General features: G+C 48.7%; 1 protein-coding gene and 1 long non-coding RNA gene across 2 annotated transcripts in view; one reads left to right on the top strand and one right to left on the bottom strand.

Annotated features, from left to right (window-relative positions):
- The window catches only part of LOC122448108, a 37,305-nt gene extending 31,190 nt beyond the window's left edge, over positions 1–6,115 (top strand). Inside the window, exon 4 of the long non-coding RNA XR_006271503.1 lies at positions 5,584–6,115. This is a non-coding gene — a long non-coding RNA (uncharacterized LOC122448108). The remainder of the gene's footprint in view (positions 1–5,583) is intronic.
- A 675-nt stretch (positions 6,116–6,790) lies between these two features.
- Positions 6,791–24,765, bottom strand: ECHDC3 (enoyl-CoA hydratase domain containing 3). The gene is given in 6 exon segments (XM_043479118.1): positions 6,791–10,202; positions 10,205–10,364; positions 13,706–13,906; positions 17,420–17,524; positions 18,932–19,055; positions 24,353–24,765. Coding segments are annotated over 6 exon segments (837 nt in total). The 5' UTR covers positions 24,523–24,765; the 3' UTR covers positions 6,791–10,125.
- Positions 24,766–24,979: the final 214 nt, after the last annotated feature.

The raw sequence follows: 24,979 nt of genomic DNA on the forward strand, positions 1-24,979 counted from the left end.
AATACTGAAGTGGTTTGCCATTCCCTTTTCCAGTGGACCACATTCTAGCAGACCTCTCCACCATGACCTGGCCATCTTGCATGGCCCCACACGGCATGGCTTGGTTTCATTGAGTTAGACAAGGCTGTGGTCCATCTCAGCAATGGCCACAGGCCTGGAGAAGGTCAGTTTTCATTCCAATCCCAAAGAAAGGCAATGCCAAAGAATGCTCAAACTACCGCACAATTGCACTCATCTCACACACTAGTAACGAAATGCTCGAAATTCTCCAAGCCAGGCTTCAGCAATACGTGAACTGTGAACTTCCAGATGTTCAAGCTGGTTTTAGAAAAGGCAGAGGAACCAGAGATCAAATTGCTAACAGCTGCTGGATCATTAAAAGCAAGAGAGTTCCAGAACAACATCTATTTCTGTTTTATTGACTATGCCAAATCCTTTGACTGTGTGGATCACAATAAACTGTGGAAAATTCTGAAAGAGATGGGAATACCAGACCACCTGATCTGCCTCTTGAGAAATCTGTATGCAGGTCAGGAAGCAACAGTTATAACTGGACATGGAACAACAGACTGGTTCCAAATAGGAAAAGGAGTATGTCAAGGCTGTATATTGTCACCCTGCTTATTTAACTTATATGCAGAGTACATCATGAGAAACGCTGGGCTGGAAGAAGCACAAGCTGGAATCCAGATTGCCAGGAGAAATATCAATAACCTCAGATATGCAGATGACACCACCCCTATGGTAGAAAGTGAAGAGGAACTATAGAGCCTCTTAATGAAAGTGAAAGAGGAGAGTGAAAAAGTTGGCTTAAAGCTCAACATTCAGAAAACTAAGATCATGGCATCCGGTCACTTCATGGCAATTAGATGGGAAAACAGTGGAACCAGTGGCTGACTTTCTTTTTTGGGGCTCCAAAATCACTGCAGATGGTGACTGCAGCCATGAAATTAAAAGATGCTTACTCCTTGGAAGGAAAGTTATGAGCGACCTAGACAACATAGTAAAAAGTAGAGACATTACTTTGTCAACAAAGGTCCGTCTAGTCAAGGCTATGGTTTTTCCAGTGGTCATGTATGGATGTGAGAGTTGGACTATAAAGAAAGCTGAGTGCCGAAGAATTGATGCTTTTGAACTGTGGTGTTGGAGAAGACTCTTGAGAGTCCCTTGAACTGCAAGGAGATCCAACCAGTCCATCCTGAAGGAGGTAAGTCCTGGGTGTTCATTGGAAGGACTGATGAAGCTGAAACTCCAATAGTTTGGCCACCTGATGGGAAGAGCTGACTCATTTGAAAAGACCCTGATGCTGGGAAAGATTGAGGGCAGGAGGAGAAGGGGATGACAGAGGATGAGATGGTTGGATGGCATCACCCACTCAATAGACATGAGTTTGGGTAAACTCTGGGGGTTGATGATGGACAGGGAGGCCTGGAGGGCTGTGGTTCATGGGGTTGCAAAGAGTTGGGCATGACTGAGTGACTGAACTGAACTGATGAGGTCAGTTATATTATTTTTTATTTATATTTATGAGCTTTTTCCCTCCCCAATGCCTCATAACATCCAACAAACTTACTAGTATTGAACCTGCTAAATATACTTTTTATTCTCGGGATTTGAAAGCATATGTGGTTTTTCAGTCCAGGTAACCTGGCCCTGGAGAAGGAAAGGGCAGTCCAGTCCAGTATTCTTGTCTGGGAAATCCCATAAACAGAGGAGCCTGGCAAGCTACAGTCTATGGGGTCAAAAGAGTGAAACACAATTTAGCAACTAAACAACAAACCTAGCTGCATTTCAATTCAGTTCAGTTCAGTTCGGTTGCTCAGTCCTGCCTGACTCGTTGCAACCCCATGGACTGCAGTACGCCAGGAGGCGTGCTGTCCATCACCAATTCCTGGAGGTTGCTCAAACTCAAGTCCATCAAGTCGGTGATGCCATACAACCATCTCATCCTCTATCATCCCCTTCTCCTCCTGCCTTCAATCTTTCCCAGCATCGGGGTCTTTTCCAATGAGTCTGCTCTTCATATCAGGTGGCCAAAGCATTGGAGCTTCAGTTTCAGCATCAGTCTTTCCAATGAATATTCAGAACTGATTTCCTTTAGGATTGACCGGTTTGATCTCCCTGCAGCCCAAGGGACTCTCTAGAGTCTTCTCCACACCACAATTCAAAAGCATCAGTTCTTCAGCCTTCTTTATGGTCCAACTCTCACAACCACACACGACTACTGGCAAAACGATAGCTTAGACTAGACAGACCTTTGTCGGCAAAGTAATATTGCTGCTTTTTAATATGTTATCTAGGCTTGTTATAGCTTTTCTTCCAAGGAGCAAGCGTCTTTTAATTTCATGGCTGCCGTCACCATCTGCAGTGATTTTGGAGCCCACCAAAATAAAGTTTGTCACTGTTTCCACTGTTTTCCCATCTATTTGCCATGAAGTGATGGGACCAGATGCCATGATCTTTTCTGAATGTTGAGTTTTAAGCCAGCTCTTTCACTGTCCTCTTTCACTTTCATCAAGAGGCTCTTTAGGTCTTCTTTGCTTTCTCTCATAAGGGTGGTGTCATCTGCATATTTGAGGTTATTAATATTTCTCCCAGCAATCTTGATTCTAGCTTGTGAGTCATCCAGCCTGGCATTTCACATCATGTACTCTGCATATAAGTTGAATAAGCAGGGTGACAATATACAGCCTTGACGTACTCCTTTCTGAATTTGGAATCTGTCCATTGTTCCATGTCTGGTTCTAACTGTTGTTTCTTGACCTGTATACAGATTTCTCAGGAGGCAAGTAAGGCTCTAGGTCTGGCTCTAGGTGAGTGATCACCCATTGTGGTCATCTAGGTCATTAAGATCTTTTCTGTATAGTTCTTCTGTATATTCTTGCCACCTCTTAATATCTTCTGCTTCTGTTAGGTCCATACCATTTCTGCCCTTTATTGTGCCTGTCTTTGCATGAAATTTCCCCTTGGTATCTCTAATTTTCTTGAAGAGATCTCTAGTCTTTCCTGTTCTATAGTTTTCATCTATTTCTTTGTACTGATTACTTAAGAAGGCTTTCTTATTTCTCATTGCTATTCTTTGGAACTCTGCATTCAGATGGGTATATCTTTCCTTTTCTCCTTTGCTTTTCATTTCTCTTCTTTTCTCTCCTATTTGTAAGGCCTCCTCAGACAACCATTTTGCCTTTTTGCATTTCTTTTTCTTGGCGATGGTCTTGATCACTGCCTCCTGTAAATGTCATGAACTTCCGTCCATAGTTCTTCAGGCACTGTCTATCAGATAGATCTAATCCCTTGAATCTATTTGTCACTTCCACTGTATAATCATAAGGGATTTGATTTAGGTCATACCTGAATGGTCTAGTGGTTTTCCCTACTTTCTTCAATTTAAGTCTGAACTTTGCAATAAGGAGTTCATGATCTGAGCCACAGACAGCTCCTGGTCTTGCTTTTGCTGACTGTATAGAGCTTCTCCATCTTTGGCTGCAAAGAATATAATCAATCTTATTTTGGTATTGACCATCTGGTGGTGTCCACATGTAGAGTCATCTCTTGTGTTGTTGGAAGAGGGTGTTTGCTATGACCAGTGAGGCATTCTCCTGGCAAAACTCTGTTAGCCTTTGCCCTGCTTCATTCTGTACTCCAAGGCCAAACTTGTCTGTTACTCCAGGTATCTCTTGACTTTCTACTTTTGCATTCCAGTCCCCTATGATGAAAAAAACATCTTTTTTTTTTGGGTGTTAAGTTTTAGAAGGTCTTGTAGGTCTCCATAGAACTTCATGGCTGCACTTGGGCCACTGAGATTTCTATCTAGAGCTAAGCTACCACTGCCCTCTGCTGGAGACGTTTGGAACTGCTGCTTTAAGTGCTGAGACTAAGAGAGTAACTCAACAGAGGTCTTGTGCCAGGTGATCACACCAGGACTCATCCCTTTACTGGATTCTTGGAACTCTCTTCACCCCTCTCTTGGGCTGGCACCTCAGCCTGGGTTTTCTCGGAAAGCAGAGCCTGAGCCCAGGTCTGCATGGAGCTAGTTATTTTGGAAAGTGATCCCTTGGAACCTGAGGGAAAGGCATCCAAGGGGGTTGTTCTGAGATGAGAGAACATGTGCTTGCTTGTCATTGCCCACCCTGGCCCTGGTGCAGGGCTCCTGAGATTCTTGGAATATCCTGGGTGACAGCAGCATTTTCTGTTCTGAGGAGGTGACTCTGGGATCCACTTCAGCATAGTCAGGGGTTGGCTGGGAGGAGCAGGGATAGGGCGGGCAGCACAAGATTGGCCATAACGGCTATGAAAGCTGGGCCATGAGTACCAGGGTAGTTTATTACTCATCCTCTTGATTTTTCCTTATGTTTGAAATTGTTCATAATAATTTAAAAAATCCTTTTTTGGGGAAAAATAGTCATCCAGGCTAGATTCATGTATCTGGTGGTAGGGAATATGGAGGAGGTGTATGAAGGTTGACATCAATACTGATGAATGACAAGAGCCTCAGACGACCCCAGAGGCTTTCCTGAAGCATTGCTGTGTGCAGACAGTGCATGTCAGGGGCAAGATAAACAGTCCGTTAAGGAAACCAGACACCTTGCACCAATACCTGCTGGTTCCAGACTTTTCCAAGGCCGGACTTGTCATTCATGGTGAGATCTTGTCGTCTCTGAGAAGTGAATCCTAGTGATCGTTTCACCAGCAAGTTCTCTGTAGTTCATTTTAAAAAGAAACAGAATCAGACCTGAAATATGTCTTTAAAGGGATAGGGAGTGCCACGCTGGAAGCTGGCTGGTTGTCTGAAGTCAGTGCCAGAGTCCCAGGGTGGCTGTCAGCCCAGGGAGTGTTTAAGTGGGATTATCTGAGCTCCTTGCTGCTGTAGGGTTGGATGTTTTCTAAGTGGAACCTCTTCTCCTCACAGTGATCAGGCGAGTCGCCGAGTAAAATCGTGGTCACAAAGAACATCACCAGGCCCCTAATGAGAAGCTGTTGACAGAAAAATTGCTCTGACATTCATCAAAACGCCAGTAAATGTCACGGGAGGGACTAGAGACACCGCAGCTCATAAATTCTTTCTCCAGGGGCCTCTAGAGCAGAGTTTGGGGACGAAACACTTGCTCTGCCTTTCTCCTGAATGGTGCTAAGGAAACTTCCGGAAAGCTTGGAGCATTTATTGGGCAGTTCACCCTGACGGTCTGGGGGGGATGTCACTAGGAGGGGCACCCCAACTTTCAGTCAGAGCATCTTGTATTGGGTACCAAGACTGGCTAGGTCTGTATCTCTTTAGTCACTTAGACCTCGTCTGTGTGATGTCACAGTTTTAAGGTAGCTGGGTGCTGAGATCCCTCCTGACTTGAAACACTAAAGCTTCACATAGAAGGATCCATCTGCTCACGAATAAGTCAGAATTTATTTTTCCTCTTGGTTCCTATTGTACTTACTGCCTATGCTGTTCATTTGGCAACTGGCCCGGTGGCCTCATTGTAAGATGTGTTCCATGGCTAAATCCTGTTTCTACTTTTTTTGTGAGGGGAGGGGGTGTTCTTTACCTCTTGCCAACCAACCATAAATTTTTTCTCTCTGTTTTATCACCAGAAATGTAAGCATTTGGAGGCCAAAACATGTGTCAGCTGTGCTTTAAAGAAAGCAAATGGACTTTTCGGAACCCCCTGGGTCTGATTTCATCCAATGTGACTCCTGAATACTAACCTACACAGAAACTCTATAAACTTTCCTGGACATACAGAGAAAACATGGATTTAATTCACGTTCTGTTCAACTGCTTAACTTTGCAAAACTGATTTAGAAAATATGGTCTGAGAATTTTAAAGAAATTTCTCATGTCTGTATCTTGAGCTTGGATGGGGTTGGGGGGAACTGTGCCCTGGCTACACTGAACTGGACCCGGCAAATCTCATGGGAGATCTGCTCCATGCTGGGCAGCGTCCAGGCTCTGAGAAATAAACAAGACTAATGTGGCCTGCAGTGTTGGAACACGGGGGTCATGATACACTAGACTGTGAGTTAAAATAATAATTCAGCATGCTTCCTGCACAACGGAAGTATCTAGGAAGTGATGGGATGTCGCCTTCACCTAAAAGCCTGTACAAGGGGTGGAACCCCTGGATTTCAGACTCAACCCTGCCCCCTACTGACTGTGTGATGACAGGCAGGTCACCTAGTACCTTTGTGTTTTAGTTTCTTTTCTGTAGAATAGGGTTCATAAAGCCTAGTGCACAGAGATTTTGTGAGGATTTATGTATTTACATCCATAAAATGCTTCAATGGTGCCTGGCACAGAGCAATCACTACATCAATCAAAGCACTGGTAAGCTTTAAATCACACGACATTTTGACCCACACAATCCCCCCCTCTTTCTAAATTCCTAGAAATTTCTTAAAGTGGTAAGTACCACCTCAATACAAAATTTGGTAAGGTATATATTGAAAACATAGAACATAAAAGCGAGAGACTTCTTAAATGTGTAGACAAATAACTGCAAATTGTTTTTTGGGTCAAAGCTGAGACATCATTATAAAATCAATGAGGACGTCAGGGTACATCCATGGTGGGAACATAAACCCCACAACACTGGACTCACCCAGCCCCTAGTCTTCCTCCCTGCCTTGCCTGTGGCAACAGCCATCTCCCTCTCCCCCAGGGAGCCAGAGAGGGCCAGGTCATCCCACCAAGACACCCTACAGGTCCAGGATGGCCTGCCAGTTTCTCAGGGGGCCTCTGTTTGGAAACTGAAAGATACATTTGGGGCTCCAGACCATGAAATGAAAACCCTTGCATGACTGAAATTTCACAAATTTATTAATGGTAACAGGTCAATTTCAACCAACTCTGGCCTCTTGATGACTGCAAGGAAAGAATACTCATTCATTAATCAAATATTTTAAAACAATTTAAAAGCTTAGTCCAGTGGGTTTGCAGAAAACAGAGAGGAAAGGGGGGCCCCTAGACAAAACTAGGCTTCCCTGGTGGATTAGTCAGTAAAGAATCTGCCTGCAATGTAGGAGACCCAGGTTCAATCCCTGGGTTGGGAAGATCCCTTGGAGAAGGAAATGGCAATCCACTCCAGTACTTTTCCCTGGGGAAATCTCATGGATACAGGACAGAGGAGGCTGGTCCATGCGGTTACAAGAGTCAGACACGATTTAGTGACTAGACCGCCACCAGAAAGAACTAGGGTGAGTGCCAGTTTCGATAAAGCTCTGCCCACCGTGCTAATTGGACACCTTTAAAAGGCTCAGGTGTGGCTACCAAGAACCGAGTATCTGTGATGGAGCTCTTGTTCTCCAGGGTAATCAGGTGTTTTCACTCTTCACCACTTCCAGGGAAAAAATCCATCTTCTCCATTTGTAGAAGAGCATTTTCTTTGGGCAAAGCTACCTGTTTTCGGGTCTTGTGGCAAGTTTCCAATCCAGTGCTGCAGAATCCACAATGTCACAACCAGGAGGACAAAAGGGTCCACGCAGCATTTTTACAGAAGGGGACCTGGGCGCTGAAAGAGGCCCCATCACCCGCACCGACACACGGCTGGTTCCTGGCAAACCTGGGACTTGAACCTGGTGTTCTTCGAGGTCAAATCTGTGCTTTCCTCATAATTCCCTTGGTAAGCAAAGCCGTGTTGCTGCGGCTTGACAGTTTCTGATTGGTTTCCTTTGAGTGCGTCGGTCGTCTGTCTCTCTTGGCTGGAACAGCGATCTTTGGGGGGAGAAAAGAAACACGTATGGTGTCAGGGGCAGGGGATCCACAGTCAGCTAGATGCTGGTTCGACTGTGGCCACTGCCTTCACTTCTCTGAGCCTCTCAACTACCAGGGCAGCAGAGAGAGCTCCTTCCTAGGCTAGCCTGGCTCAGCGTATCTGCTGGGTCTCCGCACAGTCGCTGCAGGGAAATTAATCACGTATCCGCGCTGTTTTCTCGAGGGCCCAGGCCGGGCGGGAACAGATGCCCCTTTCACTGACTTTCCAGCCCCGTCCCCTCCGGGCGCGGGGACCACTGAGCTCAGAGAAGCTCCCTGAGCAGCGGACGGTGCAGAAGGAAAGGTGAACACACGCTTTCCAAAAGCGGTCGTCCTGTGTGTCGACCAGAGAGCTTTTATTCACTGTCCCAGTGGAAGGAAGTAGAGATGCAAATTAACCCCCAATTTATATCTGCCTTGGGGATGAATTATGTGACACCGGTGGTTGGGTAGCAGGTTTTATTCCAGGATTATTTTCCGCTCCGACGATTATTAGGATTTATAGCGCGTCCCCCGAGGGCACTTCAGCTCACAGGCTGGGAAGCCAGCCTGGAGGCCTGAGAATTTCCTGGTTGGGAGCTATGGTTCAGCGCGTACCGAAACTGGAAAGGCAACTTTTGGTTTTCACTGGGACGTGGGAGAAGGTTTTGCTGACTTTCAACAGAAGCCCGGAGAGTATAACACCCTCTCCTCACTGTGGGGTCTGAGGTGGCCGCACAATGACCCCCACGGCGGGCAACCCGAAAGGGCCCCGCCGGCGGCGTTATTAGTGAGCAGATCATCATGGCCAGTCCTTCACAGCCTGGTCTGGAATATCAGCCCGTTGTTTGTCAGATTCCTAGTAAAACAACAAAACTGCACTGGTGGTTTGCCAATAGTCAAATCCCACGTCGCCGGTGAGCTTGTAAAGTCCTCCAGCAGGGGGCGCGCTCGGCCCAGCTCTGGGTTCTGAAAGGCTGCCCGGTGGCGGTCAGGTCTGCAGGCCCGCCTCACTGCAGCCCAGGTTCCCCCACAAGGTGGGCAGGCTGGGGAGGGCACTCACGGCTTTATCAGCAGACAGAGCCTGGGACACTCACTCTACCCCGTCTCCCCCACTCGTCCGCAAGCTGGAGGTGATGGTGGCCCTGCTCGGCGGGGTGCTGGTGGGCAATGCATGAGGACTATGGGGGTGCTGGCATGTACTGGTGGCGGCTCTGATGATCTCTCTTCTGAGGAACATTCTTAATAACAAGCTTCTCCTTTCCAAGAAAACACTCCTTGTCACCCTTCTAGACTCTGGCAAGGAAAAAAAAACCCAATCTCAACAGAAAGAGACTGTTGAGGAGACTGCCCTTCCAGGGGCTGATTGCTCTACTGGCTTAGAATGAGAACCAGTTAGTGAAGCCTCAAGGTTCCGTCTTTGGTACTAATTACATTTACGGCCACTCAACTGGTAGGTTAAAAAAAAAAAAATCGGCCCCAGGCGTGACCAGAGGTCTAGGACATTTCTGGAGCCTAAATGGGCCAGAAGCCAGAAAGAAGATGTTCAGGTCCTAAACAATCTTTGGGGAACTTGAACACTTGAAGTTAATCTGGACTCTTTACCGGAAGCTGAGCAGAGCTTGGGAATGCTTCCGGAGTAGATGATTCTTCATGGGTATAATGTGTGTTCTGTGTCCCTCCTTTTCTTCTGCAATACTTGAATTCTCAGTCCAGGGTCCAGGTTCCCAGTACCTGGGACCTTCATTAGAGAAGCACCAGGCACCTGCTAGATGTCCATTAGCACAGGCATCAAAGAAAGAGCTAACTGATTTTCTTCTTTTAAGCAGCTTGGGAAATTGGGAAGATAAAATGATCAGTCTCACTAAATAGGTAATCTTTCAAAGACCCCAAAGATTATCCCAAAGCCATAGGTGTGATTATTTTTCAAAAGAACCAAGATTTTCAGAGTGAAGAGTATCTTGTGGAGATTTGAAATGCTTCACCTGATGAAGGCAAACAGCACCACGTCCACCTTGGGGGTACTTTCTGGTAAGAGTCAGGCTGAAGTCCTTCCTTCCTGCCTCATTTTACAGCACCTTCTCCCCTGTGGGGCATCTTCTCACCTAAGGTTCCAGAAGGAGCATCACAGGTGGGCTTTCTCACACAGCTGGCTCAGCTGAGGTGCGCATGGCCCTTCTGCTGACATTGGTGCCCGACTCTCCAGGTCACCCCTTCCCCAAGGAGTTGTGGCTCCTAACACAGAACGTGTGCACTGAGACCATTACCAATGCTGGAAGAGCAGGCTGACAGCTGCAGTCACAGGCAGCAGTGATGGTTGGGGGTTTGAAGGCTGGGCGTGGGGCGGTGGGGTCCTGAGCACTCCCCACTGGGCTCACGGCCCCTGGCTCCTCTGATGAGGCCACTCAGTGTGACCAGACGGGCTTCCTCTTCTGGAGGAAGGCCTTGATCCCGTCCTGGCCATCCGTCAGGCCCAGGTTTTGCCCAGCGACAGCACCGGCCGGCTCAGTGAGGCCACCTTCCTCGCAATCCTCATGGTCTCCTCCTCCCGCCGCTCCTCCAGCACCACCCTGCTCAGCAGCCCATGGAGCAGGGCCTCTTGGGCAGAGATGGGCTCCCCAGTGAAGAGCATCTCCAAGGCCACCTGCGGGAGGAGATGGGGCTGTTACTAAGTCGTCCTGCAACCTGGGCCCCACCTGCTCCTGTTCACTCTCCTGACAGCCTCGGCCCAGTTACCTCCTCCTCAGACACTATGTCGCCCATCACCTCTAAGGTCCTCCGTCCCCAGACTCTGGCAGGGATGGCATCTGCAAGTGCCCAGGAGAGGGGGACCCTCCTCGTCTCCTTCCGGTCACATGTCACTGCAAATCATACCCCAGCACCATTCCTCTTTCAGGCTGCATTTTCCTTCTTTGCACTTTCACCACTTACTATAGATTTTACATTTGTTTATTGTATTATCTCCTTTGTTGGCATGTGAACCTCTCTAGGTCAGAGACTTCTTTTTTTAACTGCTCTGTTTATTTCTGTATCACCAGCACCTGAAGATGTACCTTGTACACAGTAGGCAGCTTATAGGATATTTATTGGTGAGTGTTGTCCCCCGCCCCCGCCCCACACTGTGCCAGGTCTTAGTTGCGGCATACTGGCTTTGGTTCCCTAATCGGGAACCTAATCCGGGCCCCCTGTATTGGGAGCTTGAAGTCTTAACCACTGGACCACCAGGGAAGTCTCTTGGTGAGTGAATTAAGGAATAGATGGATAGAGGCAAACAGAGAGGCGATGCTACAGTCCTTCAGAGGCCAGGCCAGAAGCGGACACAGCTTCCGCTGAGGCCCCATTCCCCATACTCTCTGGTGATTTGCACAGGGGCTGGGTAGCTAGGCTGTCACTTAACGCTCTCCAGCTTGCAGGTTCTGATTAACCAGACGGTTAGAACTCAGATTCCCCAGATACACAGAGCTCCTGTGGATAAACAGGGGGAAGCGAGTGTTCCCGCAGGGAGACGTGGCTGGTCTGGGAAGCGGGAGCTCTGGTCTTTCACCTCTCGGGGCATACGGCACCCACTACTTGAGGGGCTGGGCGAGGCCAGCTCTGGGGGAGGGAGCAGCCGCACCAGGAAGGTTGTTTATAAGGTGCAATGAGGATGCATGTGGAAGTCACCCCGGGGGCGGGGGCACTTTGCACGTGGGGGAAATGATTCGCGCTCAGGTTCAGCCTGTTCGGTTCAGTCTGGTTGGCACACGAGAGCTCCTCGCCATGGTTGCTGGTCCAGTGGAGCTGGGCAGTTCCCGACGATGACCAGCAGAGGGCACTGGCGACACACGCCTGCTGCTGCAGCCGGAGTGAAAGGGGCGGAGCTTCCGGGCGGGGCCGGTGTGCAAAGGCACCCTCTACGTTTGCGAAGGTTTTGCGGTTTTGCTTCCCGGCAGATGTGCACGGGGATGCGGCCCCGTCACCCGTACAGTCGGTGGCCACTGTCCCAATATGTCCCCGAGGGGTGCAGGCAAGCATCGACCAGGCAGGTGTGTTTTGGTCAGGTTTAGATTTCTGTGACTCCCTCGTTTTCCTCTTAGAGGGGCCACGCCTCAGGTGAGGTTTAAGTCGCTTGGTTCTGGGAACTGGGTTCCCTGGGAATTAAAGGCCTGTTTCTGTCGCATTCCCCCCCCCCCCCCCCCCGCCTTCTTTCTTCTGAAAAACTAATTTAAAGGTTGACACATATGATCAACCTGTAAGTTTCTAGGACTCAATTGCAAGCCTTGATTTTAAAAGTTTGTTTTGAGAAAGAATAGATTCTTAGCTTGGAGAAGGAAAGGGCAACCCACTCTAGTATTCTTGCCTTGAGAAGTCCCATGGACAGAGGAGCCTGGCAGGCTACAGCCCATGGGGTCGTCAAAAGAGTTTGTTATGACTGAATACCTAAACAGTAGCAGATTCTTATCTGGACAGTAAGGGCTGATCTAAAGGTTTCAAAGGCCTCAACACAGAATCTTCCAGAATGTCAGGGGTTGGAACTGAGCAGTGGCAGGTTGGCCAAGCAGACAGCCACCACCTTTAATGTGCAAAAGGCCTGGAGATGAGATTTGATTTGCAATTATAGCAATTATAAAATTGTTCATAAGCTCCGACAATATCTTTGTGATGTGTTTTAATTTAAGGTGCTGGCGCTGAATAGGGACTTAAGTATTTATTGAATATATAACATTTAAGGTAAATGTGTATCCTGGTGGGATCTAGACACCCCCTGACTGAGGACACTGGAGCAAGCTGTTGTGTTCTGAGGGTCACCTTCTCTCACCCGGAGCCCATGTCCAGCTGGTTTTCATGGTGTGGGTGTTTGTAGGTACCTGTGATCAGAATTTTCTCACAAACATATTTCTGTAAAAGCTAATGAGGAGGCACACGGAAGGCAGGCGTGCACCCCTGAACTTGGACCCTCGGCCCGATTTCCCTTGCGCCTCATTTCTTTTATGCCTCAGGCTACGAGCAACTGCTGATTTTCCTAGTTGGTGCTAAAATGGACAATATATTCTAGAAAGCAGTTTAGGTTCCCCACCTGCTATGAATCTGCATGTATGCATGCTAAGTCAATTCAGTCATGTCTGACTATGCAATCCTACGGACTGTAGCCCGCCAGGCTCCTCTGTCCATGGAATTCTCCAGGAAAGAATACTGGAGTGGGTTGCCGTGGCCTCCTCTAGGGGATTTTTCCTGACCCAAGGATCAAACCCACATCTCTTAGATCTCCTGCATTGGCAGGCAGATTCTTTACCACTAGTGCCACCTGGGAAGCCCTATGAATCTGACCCTCCTTTAAAAACGGATTTTCAATTGAGAATGAGGATGTATTCTTCTAGAATGAGGAAACCACCAGTTTTTACTTGAGATGTTCAGTAAACACTCTCTTACAATGTTATAGGAAGGAGGAAAGCTTTGTGAAGTGGACTTCACTCAGGGCAACGATGGCAGAAGAGCTCTGGGCACGTTCAACACACCATGTGCAGGACGTCCCTGCAGCCACCGCGAAAGTGACACATTCAATGTATCAGCTCCTTTCCAAGCATTCTGGAGCAAGACAGACTGTCAGCAAACAGAAAGCCAGCGACACAGTGTCCTAGCCGCTTACACTGGCACATGTCACCATGCTGTTACGGCTCATGGGCAGCCTTTCTGTTCCGTGAAACTGTGTCTCAGCTGCATTTCACATGAGTGCAAAAGATGTTTGCCTTCATGAAGACAAAGCAAATCTGGAAACTTAGCCAGCTGTACTGAGGGGCAGGCAAGAGTGAAAAACAATGATTTACAAACAGACAGCTAGAGGGATAACGTCCTGACACAGGACGTGAGTACATTAGCCAGCGCTGCTTTGGGCAGAATGTCCTGACTCACACTGTACTTTCAACAAGAAAGTTCTGGAGCTGACCCTCACAGGCACTCAAGGGTCACAGCTGGGGAGGGGCGGGGGGGGGCACCGGGAGTCGTTACCTTTCTGGGCACTGCTCTCCCCAAGGCCGCTGCGGGGGCGGAACGGAAGAGCCCTCTGTTCACACCCGGCGTGGCAAAGGAGGACCTGTCACTTGCCACGGCAGTGTCACAGCTGGCAACCAGCTGACACCCAGCCGCGGTGGCCAGGCCATTCACCATGGCGATGATGGGCACTGGATGGTTCTGGATCAGCATCATGACCTGAGGAGCAAACACACCTGTTTCACTTCCATCCAAGAGTGAGGTGGACGTCAAAGCTTGTTATTTTATGTGATTTTACTGTTCAGAGCTCTTTTCAAATCCATAAGTGTATCAGATTCTATGACCAAGGAGAATAAGTTGCATGAAATCTCAACTGTGAATCAGACTGTATGATTTGGTCTCCTTGAGATCCAGGAGGAAGGATCCAGGACTCCAAGGCTCACCAGGCAAGTGACTCCCTAAGGCCATCAGACCCAAGAGTGAGGCTGTGGGGTCTGAGCCGTCTCTGTCTGACTCCAGGCCCCTAGTCTGACCCTGAGCATGACTTCAGTGAGGGCGCTGTCCCCTGGACCACTCCGCTCACAACCCCCCTAGAGAAGAGGGTTGAGTGACTGTGGGAAACAAGCTGCTCTGTTCCAGCGATGGCGGTGTGGGGCTCTCATGTTAAAAGCTGGGACACAGCTTCCTTACTGATTACTTCTCCAGTTGCCACCGTGATTCTCTCACTTCTACTAAGATGGGGGGAACACCCTGCTGTCCTCAAAGTAAAATTCCGAAGTGCACAGAGAGGGGAGCCAGAAACTGGCTTGCGTGAGACCTCTGCCCTCAAATCCCCCGAATTTTAACTTATTTTTGCAGCTTATGAAATAACTTGGCTAATTTCTCCATCTTTTCCCTGACATGCTTAACGATTGTGTTGCTATGATAACTTCAGTGTCAAAATGTTTGCCCTTAGACCCTGGCTGGAGGAAGAGGAGGAGGGACTCTGGGTTGGCTTCCCAGCAGCCACTCCAAGGAAAATGACCTTCACGGGTTCCCAGGTTTTGCCCAAGGAACTCACCTTTTGTGTTCACGAACATTTGGCACTTGTCAGCTTTATTCTAAAATGACCAATTGTGCATTTAGGGATATGATATCATATTCTTGACTTCAAGGGGGTCACCTTTTCAGATTCTGGTAAATGCTAATGGCCCTCCTCCAGAGGAATGCACATATATACCCCCACCCCAAACTGCTGGTGGGTTTAGGGGGTTTGTGCCTATAGGTGCGGGTGGAGATGGTGGGGGCTATGGTAGCCAGGAGGCTGCATAAAAGCGTCTGAGGTCTGAGGTCGGACTGCAAAGACAGAGAAGGCTGTTTCAGCTCTGAGTGTCATCTGTGGCCTGATCAACTGAGGGTATGAAAACTCCATTAGCTGTAACTTGGGCAGCATAGTCTGTCACCCGCCTTTCATCTAAGAAGGCCTGAGATTTCACATGAGCTGGTTGGGTGATACTTAGGCAATCCAGTAGATCACTAACATTAAAAATATCCTACCCTGATCAAGTGTTTCTTCTCCTTCTCATTTTGCCCCATTCTTGATGTGTAAGTAATTAACCCTCGTGAGGCACTTGTGTTCAGTGACAAATCTACTATAAGATTCAGATGCCAAGCCAGTCCATGGATCTTCCTTCCTTTTCACCATCCCCTCTTCTTGTGCGTGCTTAGTCACTCAGTCTTGTCTGACTCTTTGCGACCCCAGGGACTGTAGCCCACCAGGCTCCTCTGTCCATGGGGATTCTCCAGGCAAGAACACTGCAGTGGGTTGCCATGCCCTCCTCCAGGGGATCTTCCCGACCCAGAGATTGAGCCCAGGACTCCCACATTGCAGGCGGATTCTTTACCGTCTGAGCCACCAGGGAAGCCCTCACCTCTTCTCATGCAGGAACAAAATGAGGAAGTATTGGCCTCATTCTGCTCCAATCTGCCTGCTGGTTACATCTGCAAACTGAAATCTTGCACAAGTTCATGGTGCTCAGACTTATCAGGACGATTTGATTTTCTTAGACAAAATCTTAAAGAAGTCAATACACTTAAACCTCTCTTTTACTATGTCAGGACAAGGTCCTATCGGTGTCTTTTTCAGTGATCTGGGGGCATCCATATGGTAGAAGCTTCCGAGAAACCTGGCCTTTGTCCTCTGAAGAAGCTCGGCTCCCCTGTGGCCCTTTGCTGACTGTTTAAGATCTCAGTTCATGAAAGTATCACAGCAAAGTGACAAAAGCAGGCCATTTAGGGGAAGATGGAAGGGCTCTGCTGGTTCTCTTTGCTGATTTTCTATTTGGCCAAACATATCAGTAGGAAATAACTTTTAAAAGCACCAAGTCCTAGCAAACAAATGGCAGAATGTCTCATAAACATCATTAATGTGAAATGAAAGACCAGGTCTTGTCTCTGACTTGCTTCCACCTCTATGAAGTCAAGTCAATCACTTTTCAGGTTTGTCCCTCCACAAAATGAAAACTATGATTTCCTTAGGGGGTTCTGGAAGGGCGAGGGAAACAAGAACGTGTCCCAATCACCTTCCCCTTCCCTTCTCTGATGCTCACTTCTATCTGGTCTACATTGAAGGTCTCCTCAAGTATTTGTTGCATCATTAATGACCAAAGAAATGAATGAATAAATCAATGTATGAAGGAGAAATTAGGTGAAGTAATCCTAGGGTTATGAAACTGCTTTATACATCTTCTTTCTCAACTTGATTTCCAGTTTTCAGGTCGGCTGGAAATTCTCTGTTCCTTCTGTTTCCCTCAGTATCTTGCAAGTATGCATATAGCAGGTGCTCCGGAGATGCTCATTAAATGGACAGTGTGTTACTTAAGGTGGATTCTATATTTTTGAATATCTGGTTGATCTGATACATGTATAAGTCATCCCCAATTTTGTGCTTCCTCCTATAGGTTGTTGATGTTGTTTAGTCACTAAGTCGTGTCCAACTCTTTGCGACCCCGTGGACTGTAGCCTGTCAGGCTCCTCTATCCATGGGATTTTCCAGGCAAGACTACTGGAATGGGTTGCCATTTCCTCCTCCAGGGCATCTTCCCCACCCAGGGTTTGAACCTGCATCTCTTGCATTGGCAGGCAGATTCTTTACCACTGAGCCTCCAGGGAACCCCCTTCTTCCTCTGTATCTGTTGTCAATTTCCCTTCTTAATGTGGTTAAAGAGACAGAAAAGGGAGAAGAGGAAAAATGAAGAGGTTAATTTTCCTACTTGGAGGCAGTGATTATAAAGGTTAATTGAAAGAAGGGTTTGGAAATAATTTTTTAAATCATTATTGTTATGAATGCTCTCTTTCCCATTGACAGAGTTGTTTTAGTCTAAAACTTTAAACATTTTAATAATCTTAGGTCCTTCTTTTCTAAAAAGCTACAGTTCCACTCTTTACTTCTTACTTAAGATGTGGATACCAAGATGTACCCCGTAAGGCAGGAATGGCAAATCTTAGTAGCAGTGTGTGTTTTTCTCTCTTTGGCCCATTGCATGATCAAATGCTAACCACAGTCACTTCTGAAAAGTTGAAACCAAATATTTGCTTGGATGAAGGGTTCACCAGTGACCACAGAGCTTTCAGTAGTTCTGCAGTGGTGACATATCATAGCTTAAATACTTATCTGTACACTAGAAGCCTAATTCAATATTTAATACAGTTATCACTCTCAGGCTTGCAGTGTTGACCATCACCCTGGCTTACCTCAGAACAAGTTCAAAATACTTCTGCATGATAATCTGGGCCTTGTTCATCTGTCAGTCCCTTTAAATCATGTCCAGGAGAAAATACAGGCCCTTCAGCTGCAACGTTTCCAGTTGAGAAAAGAAAAGACAAAGATGTAAACAGCCAGAGCTGAGACAGTCACTTACTTGTCTACTGAATAACTTCAGGGAGTGATCGAATTGATGCTCTGGACACTTAGAGAAAGCTGTTTCTTTTCTTTTTTTCTATTTCTTTCACTATGGAAACAGCCTTAGAGAAAGTTAGTGGCCTGATTTTGATAAGAATAATTCCAGTTAGCTGGAAGAGCTATAGCCAGTATTTTATGATGACAGCACAGGGTGAGGCTCTAAAAAGGTCCCTGGTGGAGACCAGTGAAAATACGCATTATGAAAGGGAGAAGGCTCAGTAACCAACTGAACTCAGCAACCAACTATCTTCGGAGTTGTCCCCTGGGTCTCAGCTTTTTTTTGAGACTTGGCCTGGCCTGAGTGTATCAACTCACCCAGGGCCATGTAAATCCATCAGAGCCTTTGGCAGCATCCCTGTCTGTTAGTCTACCCCAAGGGCTGGAATTAGGAAGGTCAGGGCGTGAAGAGAATCCCTTTATTGTAAAAACAAGGGACCGGAGGAGGTGGTTTAATTGTCATTGTTGTCATTAACAACAACAGCAAAATGTGATCCCATGATGAGCTGGTAACATTTTACATTTCCTCTGATCACGGCAGTTGTGACAGGAAGTACTGTTCCCTTTAAGCAAGCCAAGGAACAGTGTCATTTGGAAGTGACCTGCCTTCGATGTATCCAGGTTACAGCAGTCAGAGGACTGCTGATCTCTACCAGCTGTATTTCTTTTGTCTTCACCACATAAAACAGTTGAAAATGTATATTCAACTACTGATAAAAGGTCACATTCTCCAGAAACACTGATCCTTAATTAAAGAAATACAAAAGCATCACAGAGCAGTTTCCATATTACTCGTCTGCAACTACTTTAAAATACTGATGTTGCTATTATTTATACCATCATCATCATCACCAGCTCATTGGCTAAAAATTCTTACTGGAAAAAAGAGCAAGGAAAGAACTGGGCAATATCTGGTACGTGTTCTGGCACCACTGAAGAAGGCTGCACATCTCAGCCGAGAGCCTGGTAAGAGTTGGAAGAGAAGCCCATCGTACGTCCTAACAGCCTAGTCCTAGCCAACCAGGCACTCTATCAAAAGTTCTGGCGATTAAACCCATTGCATAGAGCCCACAAGGGCGTCAGTTCTCAGCATAGCCTCGTGTTTCCACCAAAAATGGAAACACATGCTTTTACTGCACAGTAATGTTTGCTATAATTTCCATAGCAGGTAGTGTCAGGACCAAGGTTCCTGCCATGTACAGTTTAAGGAGCTTCAAAATAATGCCCTAGTTAACTAAAGAAATTTGAGACACCTCTTTTGGGTTCTGCAGAATGCTGAGGATGGACATGTCATCAATCCCTGAAATGATAATGACCTTCAGATCCTGGCTTTCAGCTTCAGGAAGGATGTCGCTCTGGAGAGATTTCAGCATGGCCAATGACAGCGCATTTCGCGCGTTTCTTCTCTTTGGATCACTCAAGATGATGGTCCTGCAAAGAACATTTTATAATTACTGGGTTGTGTGCCAGCGAAAACAAATGAGGACCCCTGCAACTCCTTTCTAATTTGGGAACTGTTATTTTTTTGAACTTTGTACTATGTATTGAGGTATAGCCAGTTAACAAAGTTGTGACAGTTTCAGGTGAACAGGGAAAGGACTCAGCCATACATATACACGTATCCACTCTCCCCCAACCCGCCTCCCATTCAGGCTGCCACATAACACTGAGCAGAGTTCCATGTGCTATACAGTAGGTCCTTGCTGGTCATCCATTTTAAATATAGCAGTGTGTCCATGCTCATCCCAAGCTCCCTAACCATAAGCTCCTAACAACCATAAGCTCATTTTCTAAGTCTGTGAAACTCTTTCTGTTTTGTAATTAAATTCTTTTGTATCATTTCCTTTTAGATTCCACATATAAGGGATGTCATATGATATTTCTCCTTCTCTGTCTGATTTACTTCACTCAGTGTGACACTTTCTAGGTCCATCCATGTTGCTGCAAATGGCATTATTTCGTTCTTTTTAATGGCTGAGTAATATTCCATTATATATATATATTTTATATACATATATATGTATATGCCCCACATCTTCTTTACCATTCTTCTGTTGATGGACACTTAGGTTGCTTCCATGTCTTGGCTATTGTAAACAGTGCTGCAATGAACATTGGAGTGCATGTAACCTTTCGAATCGTGTTTTTCTCCAATATATGCCCAGGAGTGGGGATGCAGGTCATATGGTAGTTCTATTTTTAGTTTTCTAAGGAATCTCCATACTGTTTTCCATAGTGACTGCACTAATTTACATTCCCACCAACAATGTAGGAGGGTTTGGGGACCTATTTTTAAAACCCTGGAAAAGAGAGCTGTGGGCACTCAGAGGACATTGAGAGGGTTTGTCAACTCTCTGGAGTGACAGCTCAGTCAAAACAAGGGGACTACCTGAAATGTGGGGGCTTCTCTCCCCTTGCTCTCAAGTTGTTTCCCTTTTTTCCCACGTCTGTCTCGGACTGTTACCGCCACCTCCACAGAAAGGGTAATCACCACCCAGGCTGAGTGGCTGCATGGAGTGTAAGACAGGTGGGGGCTGGAGGAGTCCGACATGCAGGGCCACCTTCAACCTGCTTCTTCCCATTGTTCTTCAGAAAGAATGGGTAGAAAAGGAGCCAGGAATGAAAATACGCCCCTGAATCTCCTCCCACCCACACCATGGAAGAGGCAGCCGAGGTGCAGACGCCAGCAGGCACATGCATCTCCCCACCTTTCCTGGAGTGACACTGTGTAAGCCAGCAAAATCACTCCTGCTGTTTGAGAATGGGGTGCTACATGCAGAACTGTTGCAGCAAGAGGGTCTCCCGGCCATGTTGTCCCTCAAAAACCAGCGTTCAAAGGCTTGCTTGCTGTTTTAAGGTACTCCATGAGCTGGTGGTGATAACCTGGGTTGTCACCTTGCTGCCTGCACGCAGAAATGTCTTGTTTTTGCTCTTATAAGGAACAGTCAACAAGCTAGATGCCCGGTGATTGTTGCGTGTTTTCTGGTTCCCAGCCATCTCCGGCTATGTTTTTTCTGCCTTCCTCATTCTGCATCTGGTATTTCCACTGCTGTGTGTGTCACCTTGCGTCTTCCTTAAATAGCCTGTTTTCTGGGAAACCCATTGATGACTGAATTTATTTCGGAGCATTAAGAATAACCATTTTCTCTGGAATGCCACTTTGGTTTTGCTGCCATCTTTAGGTGGTTGCGATAGTCATCATAGTCATCATTTGGCTTCTCATACTCTCTCCTAAGCACAAAAATGACTCATGGCTGATATGCTGACAGCCCCAGAAACCTATATTCTGGCGGTGGTGGAGAGAGACTGCTGATAAACCTTCCAGTGAAATAATTAGTGTGCTCACTGTGACAAACCTAAAAAGCTGCCCTCCTATCAGTGACACAGGCTTAAATTAAATCCTAAGGCCTTGGGCAAAATTGTGTAAAAAGATGCCAGCCCTCAGATGCCCTTGATTTGTTGTGTGTCCCATTATTCCTTTGGCCTGAGCGTCACACACCCTGTCAGAGTGCTCTGAATTGCGAGTTTGCTCTTCAGCCCTGTATCACCAGGCTTCTGTTCCTGCCATTCCACTGATGCTGTTGCCACCGAGAATCCCGATTGCCAGAACTAAACCCAACGCCGCTGTGATCCCACCCGCCTTCTGGAAGCACGTCCCTCCTCTCTCGTTTTTTTGGTGCTTCTCCGGCTGCTCCTTCTTGACTTTGGGGATGGGTTCCTCGCCTTCTGTTCACCTCTAGATGCCATGATCCTCAGGGTTTTCTCTTCTTGTTCCATACACTCCTCCCAGGCACCTTCCCCGTGGCCTTGGCATCAGCTACACCTCTGTGCTGACCATGCCCAATCTTTGCCTCAGTTCAAACCTCTGAGCTCCAGACCCACAAATTCACTAGCATGGCTTCTGGACTCTCCTGCCAAGGTGCCCCTTGAGCATCCTTTTCTCAGTGACCAAACAGACCCCCTGTCTTTGCTTATCTCAGAAAGCCATCCTGGATTCCTGTTCAATGGGTTATTGAGACCTGATTACTCCGTTCCGTGTCAAAGGTCATCAAACCCGGTGGATAACACCTCCTGAGAATCTCGCAGGTCTGAATTCCCCAGTGGCTACCTTGTCTTGCACCTGGAGCTTTAACACCACCCCTTCTGAAAGGGGATCTCTTTAAGAGTGAGGTCACCACCAGGGCACCACCAGCTGATAAAAATGTACTTTTAAAAAATTTTTTATTTTATCACCACCAGGTGATAAAAATGTAAACTTTCCATTTACGAGGCAAGAGATGGTCCCTATAGATGCCACAGTGAGCTGCCTGGAGTCCATCCCATTGCCATAAACCACCCACAGGTCTGAGGGGCAAGACACTGCCAGGCTCCCACGCGGAGGAGACACTTGACATGTATCTGTTGATTGGATTCACGACCAAAAGCAGCACTTCTATTTTGCAAGGCCAGTTCCACCAACCACCGTGGATTTTCCCCTCGTCTAGTTTCCTGGCATCTCTTTTAAACCCAAGTGGAGAGCACCCTGGAATGGCTCAGCAAGAGTGGGGGCAGCTTTGGAGGCAGATTTGCCTTTCTCTCTCAGCCCCTCTGCCTCCTAGCTGTGTGGCCTCCAACAGGCCGTCCTCTGAGCTCGTTTCCTCACTGTCAAGCAGGGATGACATGACCTATAACGCCTGGTGGCTGCAGGGAGGGTTGGGGGTGAGGAGGGCGCAGCACTGAGGCCAGTCCCACGCTCAGCACTGGCCCTCACAGGAGGCAGCACAGGGGCGGCTGTTGAAAGGGACACGTCAGTGAGTTGCTGCAGCTTGCCCCTCAGCGCCTGACGTCATTCTGCTTTAGTGCTGGCTTGCCTTCCTTCCTACTAAACCATTCCTGACACCCTCCTTTCTTATTTGTGTTTGTTTTACCTCTGGAGAATCAGGGAGCCTCCCCAGTGATTCACTGGTAAAGAAACCACCTGCAGTGCAGGAGACATCGGAGATGTGGGTTTGCTCCCTGGGTTGGCAAGATCCTGTGGAGGAGGAAATGGCAACCCATTCCAGTATTCTTGCCCGGAGAATCCCATGGACAGGGGAGCCTGATGGCCTACAGCCCATGGGGTCACAAAGAGTCGGACACGACTGAGCGACTGAAAACACACACACACTGGAGAATCAACAACACCTTCTGTCATCTGGCTGCCATGCCAAATGGGCCAGATTTGAAGAAACAGAGTTTTTAAAGGGCCCTTCTTTGCCCTTAAAAATGGGCCAGTAGGGCCCCTGCACTTTGGAGAACTCTGCTCCGACGGGCCCCCTTCCAGCAGTACCCCTCCTGGCGAGCAAGGAGCCCAGTGGGATGTTGAGATGTGTGCACCTGGAAATCACCACACCCTTCCACACCCCACTGCAGTCACCTGAAACCCTGGAATTCCATGGCTCTGCAGTGGGCACCCTGAGGCCTATGGGGTGGCTGTGAGCAGCTGAGTGTAGGAGGTGAAGGAGTAGACAGACTGTGGGCATGCTGCACATGATGTCTGGGACCTGTGTGCCAAGACCCCAGCAAAGCAGCAGGATGGAGTGGGAGAGAGGTGAGGGGGGCCAGGGCAGGGTGGGAAGAACAGAACAAAGCTGCAGGCCAAGAGTGCACTCCACTGCTTTGGGGGAACTCCTCAGAGCCTGAGGACTCAAACAGCCTTCCAACTCTTGGGCTTTCCTGTTGGCTCAGCTGGTGAAAAAACCTTGCCTGCTAATGCAGGAGACACAAGAGATGTGGGTTTGATCCCTGGGTAGGGAGGATCCCCTGGAGAAGGAAGTGGCAACCCACTCCAGTATTCTTGCCTGGAAAATTCTATGGACAGAGGAGCCTGCTGGGCTACAGTCCATGGGGTGGCAAAAAATCGGACACAACTGAGCACTCACACACACCAGATTTTAGGACTGCCTACTTGTCAGGAGAGAAGGAAATATATTGACCTATCTTGCAGTTTGCTTGATTTGTAAGGTCTAAATACTCAAGACATGTCAGGTAGGCCTCCCTCTGCACTCTTGCTTGGGCCAGGGAAACGTCAATGTGAGGCCAGGATGGAGCAGAAGGCCTTCTGCCTTTACCACTCCACCGTCCAGTTTCAAGTGTGTGCCCAGGCACGTTTTTGTAAAAGGGGTTTAGGTTTGTGGAGCCAAAGGGCAGAGCTCAGTACGGTGTGTCCTTCCTCCTACTTATTTACCGCCCTCACGTGGGCACTTCTGGCTGCGGGCCAAGGAGCAGCTCGGCTAAGCCTGACGGTGCTTTGGAGCCACGTCAAGTTTGTGAGGCCCAGAGCCCTCTACTGAAGGGTTTTCTCAAAGGCACAGCCGCGGAGGGGCCTCCCACAAGGCTGCCCATGCTGAATCCAAGTGCGAGGTCGACTCGGTCTGGGGTTTACGGGCAGTGCTGGCGCCGTCGCAGGCGGCCCCACTTAAATCCTCGGTGTGAATCCTGCAGGGTGCCAGAGGCCATTGAACCCAGGCAAGGGACCTCTGTAAACGCCGCATCCGCGGATTCCTTTCACGTCGGACACTTCCGCCAGACAGATGGACTGCGATGGATAAACTGGGCTCTGCGGCGGGCGGAGCTGACCACCGACGGGGCCGCTCTGGACTCTGCGTGGGGTGGCACGGCTGGCAGCCGGCCTCCTGCGCCCCTCTCTCTCCCTGGGTCCCGCCGGCCACCCCCAGGGGAACAGCCCCGCACCCAGGCGGGCCGCTGACCTGATGCCGTCCCGCTGCCGCGCGATGGTGGGTCGCGGCCCCGGCTCCGGCTGCCCGATCCCGGCCGGCTCCCCGCTGCAGAAGCCGGTGGTGAGCGGAGCCCACGGATCGCGCCGGAGCCAGCCCGACCCCTTAGCTCCCAAGGCCCGTAGGCCCGCGGCCGCGGCCATGGCGGCTAGAGACGCGCCGGAGTCGAACGCCGCTGAGCTCGACGCCGGGGCCCGCGGGCTCTGGGCGCTCCGATGGGCGCGGGTGCGGGCCGGGCCGCTGCGCTCCGATCTCTCCCGGCCGCGGGCAAAACTGGATCGGGGACCCCGGGCACAGGCTGGGACCTGACTCTTTTCCACAGGTCGTTCCCCTCCGCCCCGCCCCGCCCCGCCCCGCCCCGCCCCGCCCTCCGCGGGGCCGCGAGTCCTCCCTCTGAGCCCCGAGGCTCCGCCCCCGTAACCCCGCCCCTGGCGCCGTGTCCACCCTTGCCCCGCCCCTTGCCTTTGGTGCCCCGCCCCCGAAATCCCTACATCGCCTCTGACCCCGCCCCTCGTGGCGCCCCGCCCCCGGAGGACTTGAGAGGTCGGGCCTGGGGTGAACAACTCAAAAACCTTGCAGGCGTGCTCTGAGGTTTGTTTG

This window comes from Cervus canadensis, chromosome 10, assembly GCF_019320065.1.
Source record: "Cervus canadensis isolate Bull #8, Minnesota chromosome 10, ASM1932006v1, whole genome shotgun sequence".
NCBI classification, from domain to species: Eukaryota; Metazoa; Chordata; class Mammalia; order Artiodactyla; family Cervidae; genus Cervus; species Cervus canadensis.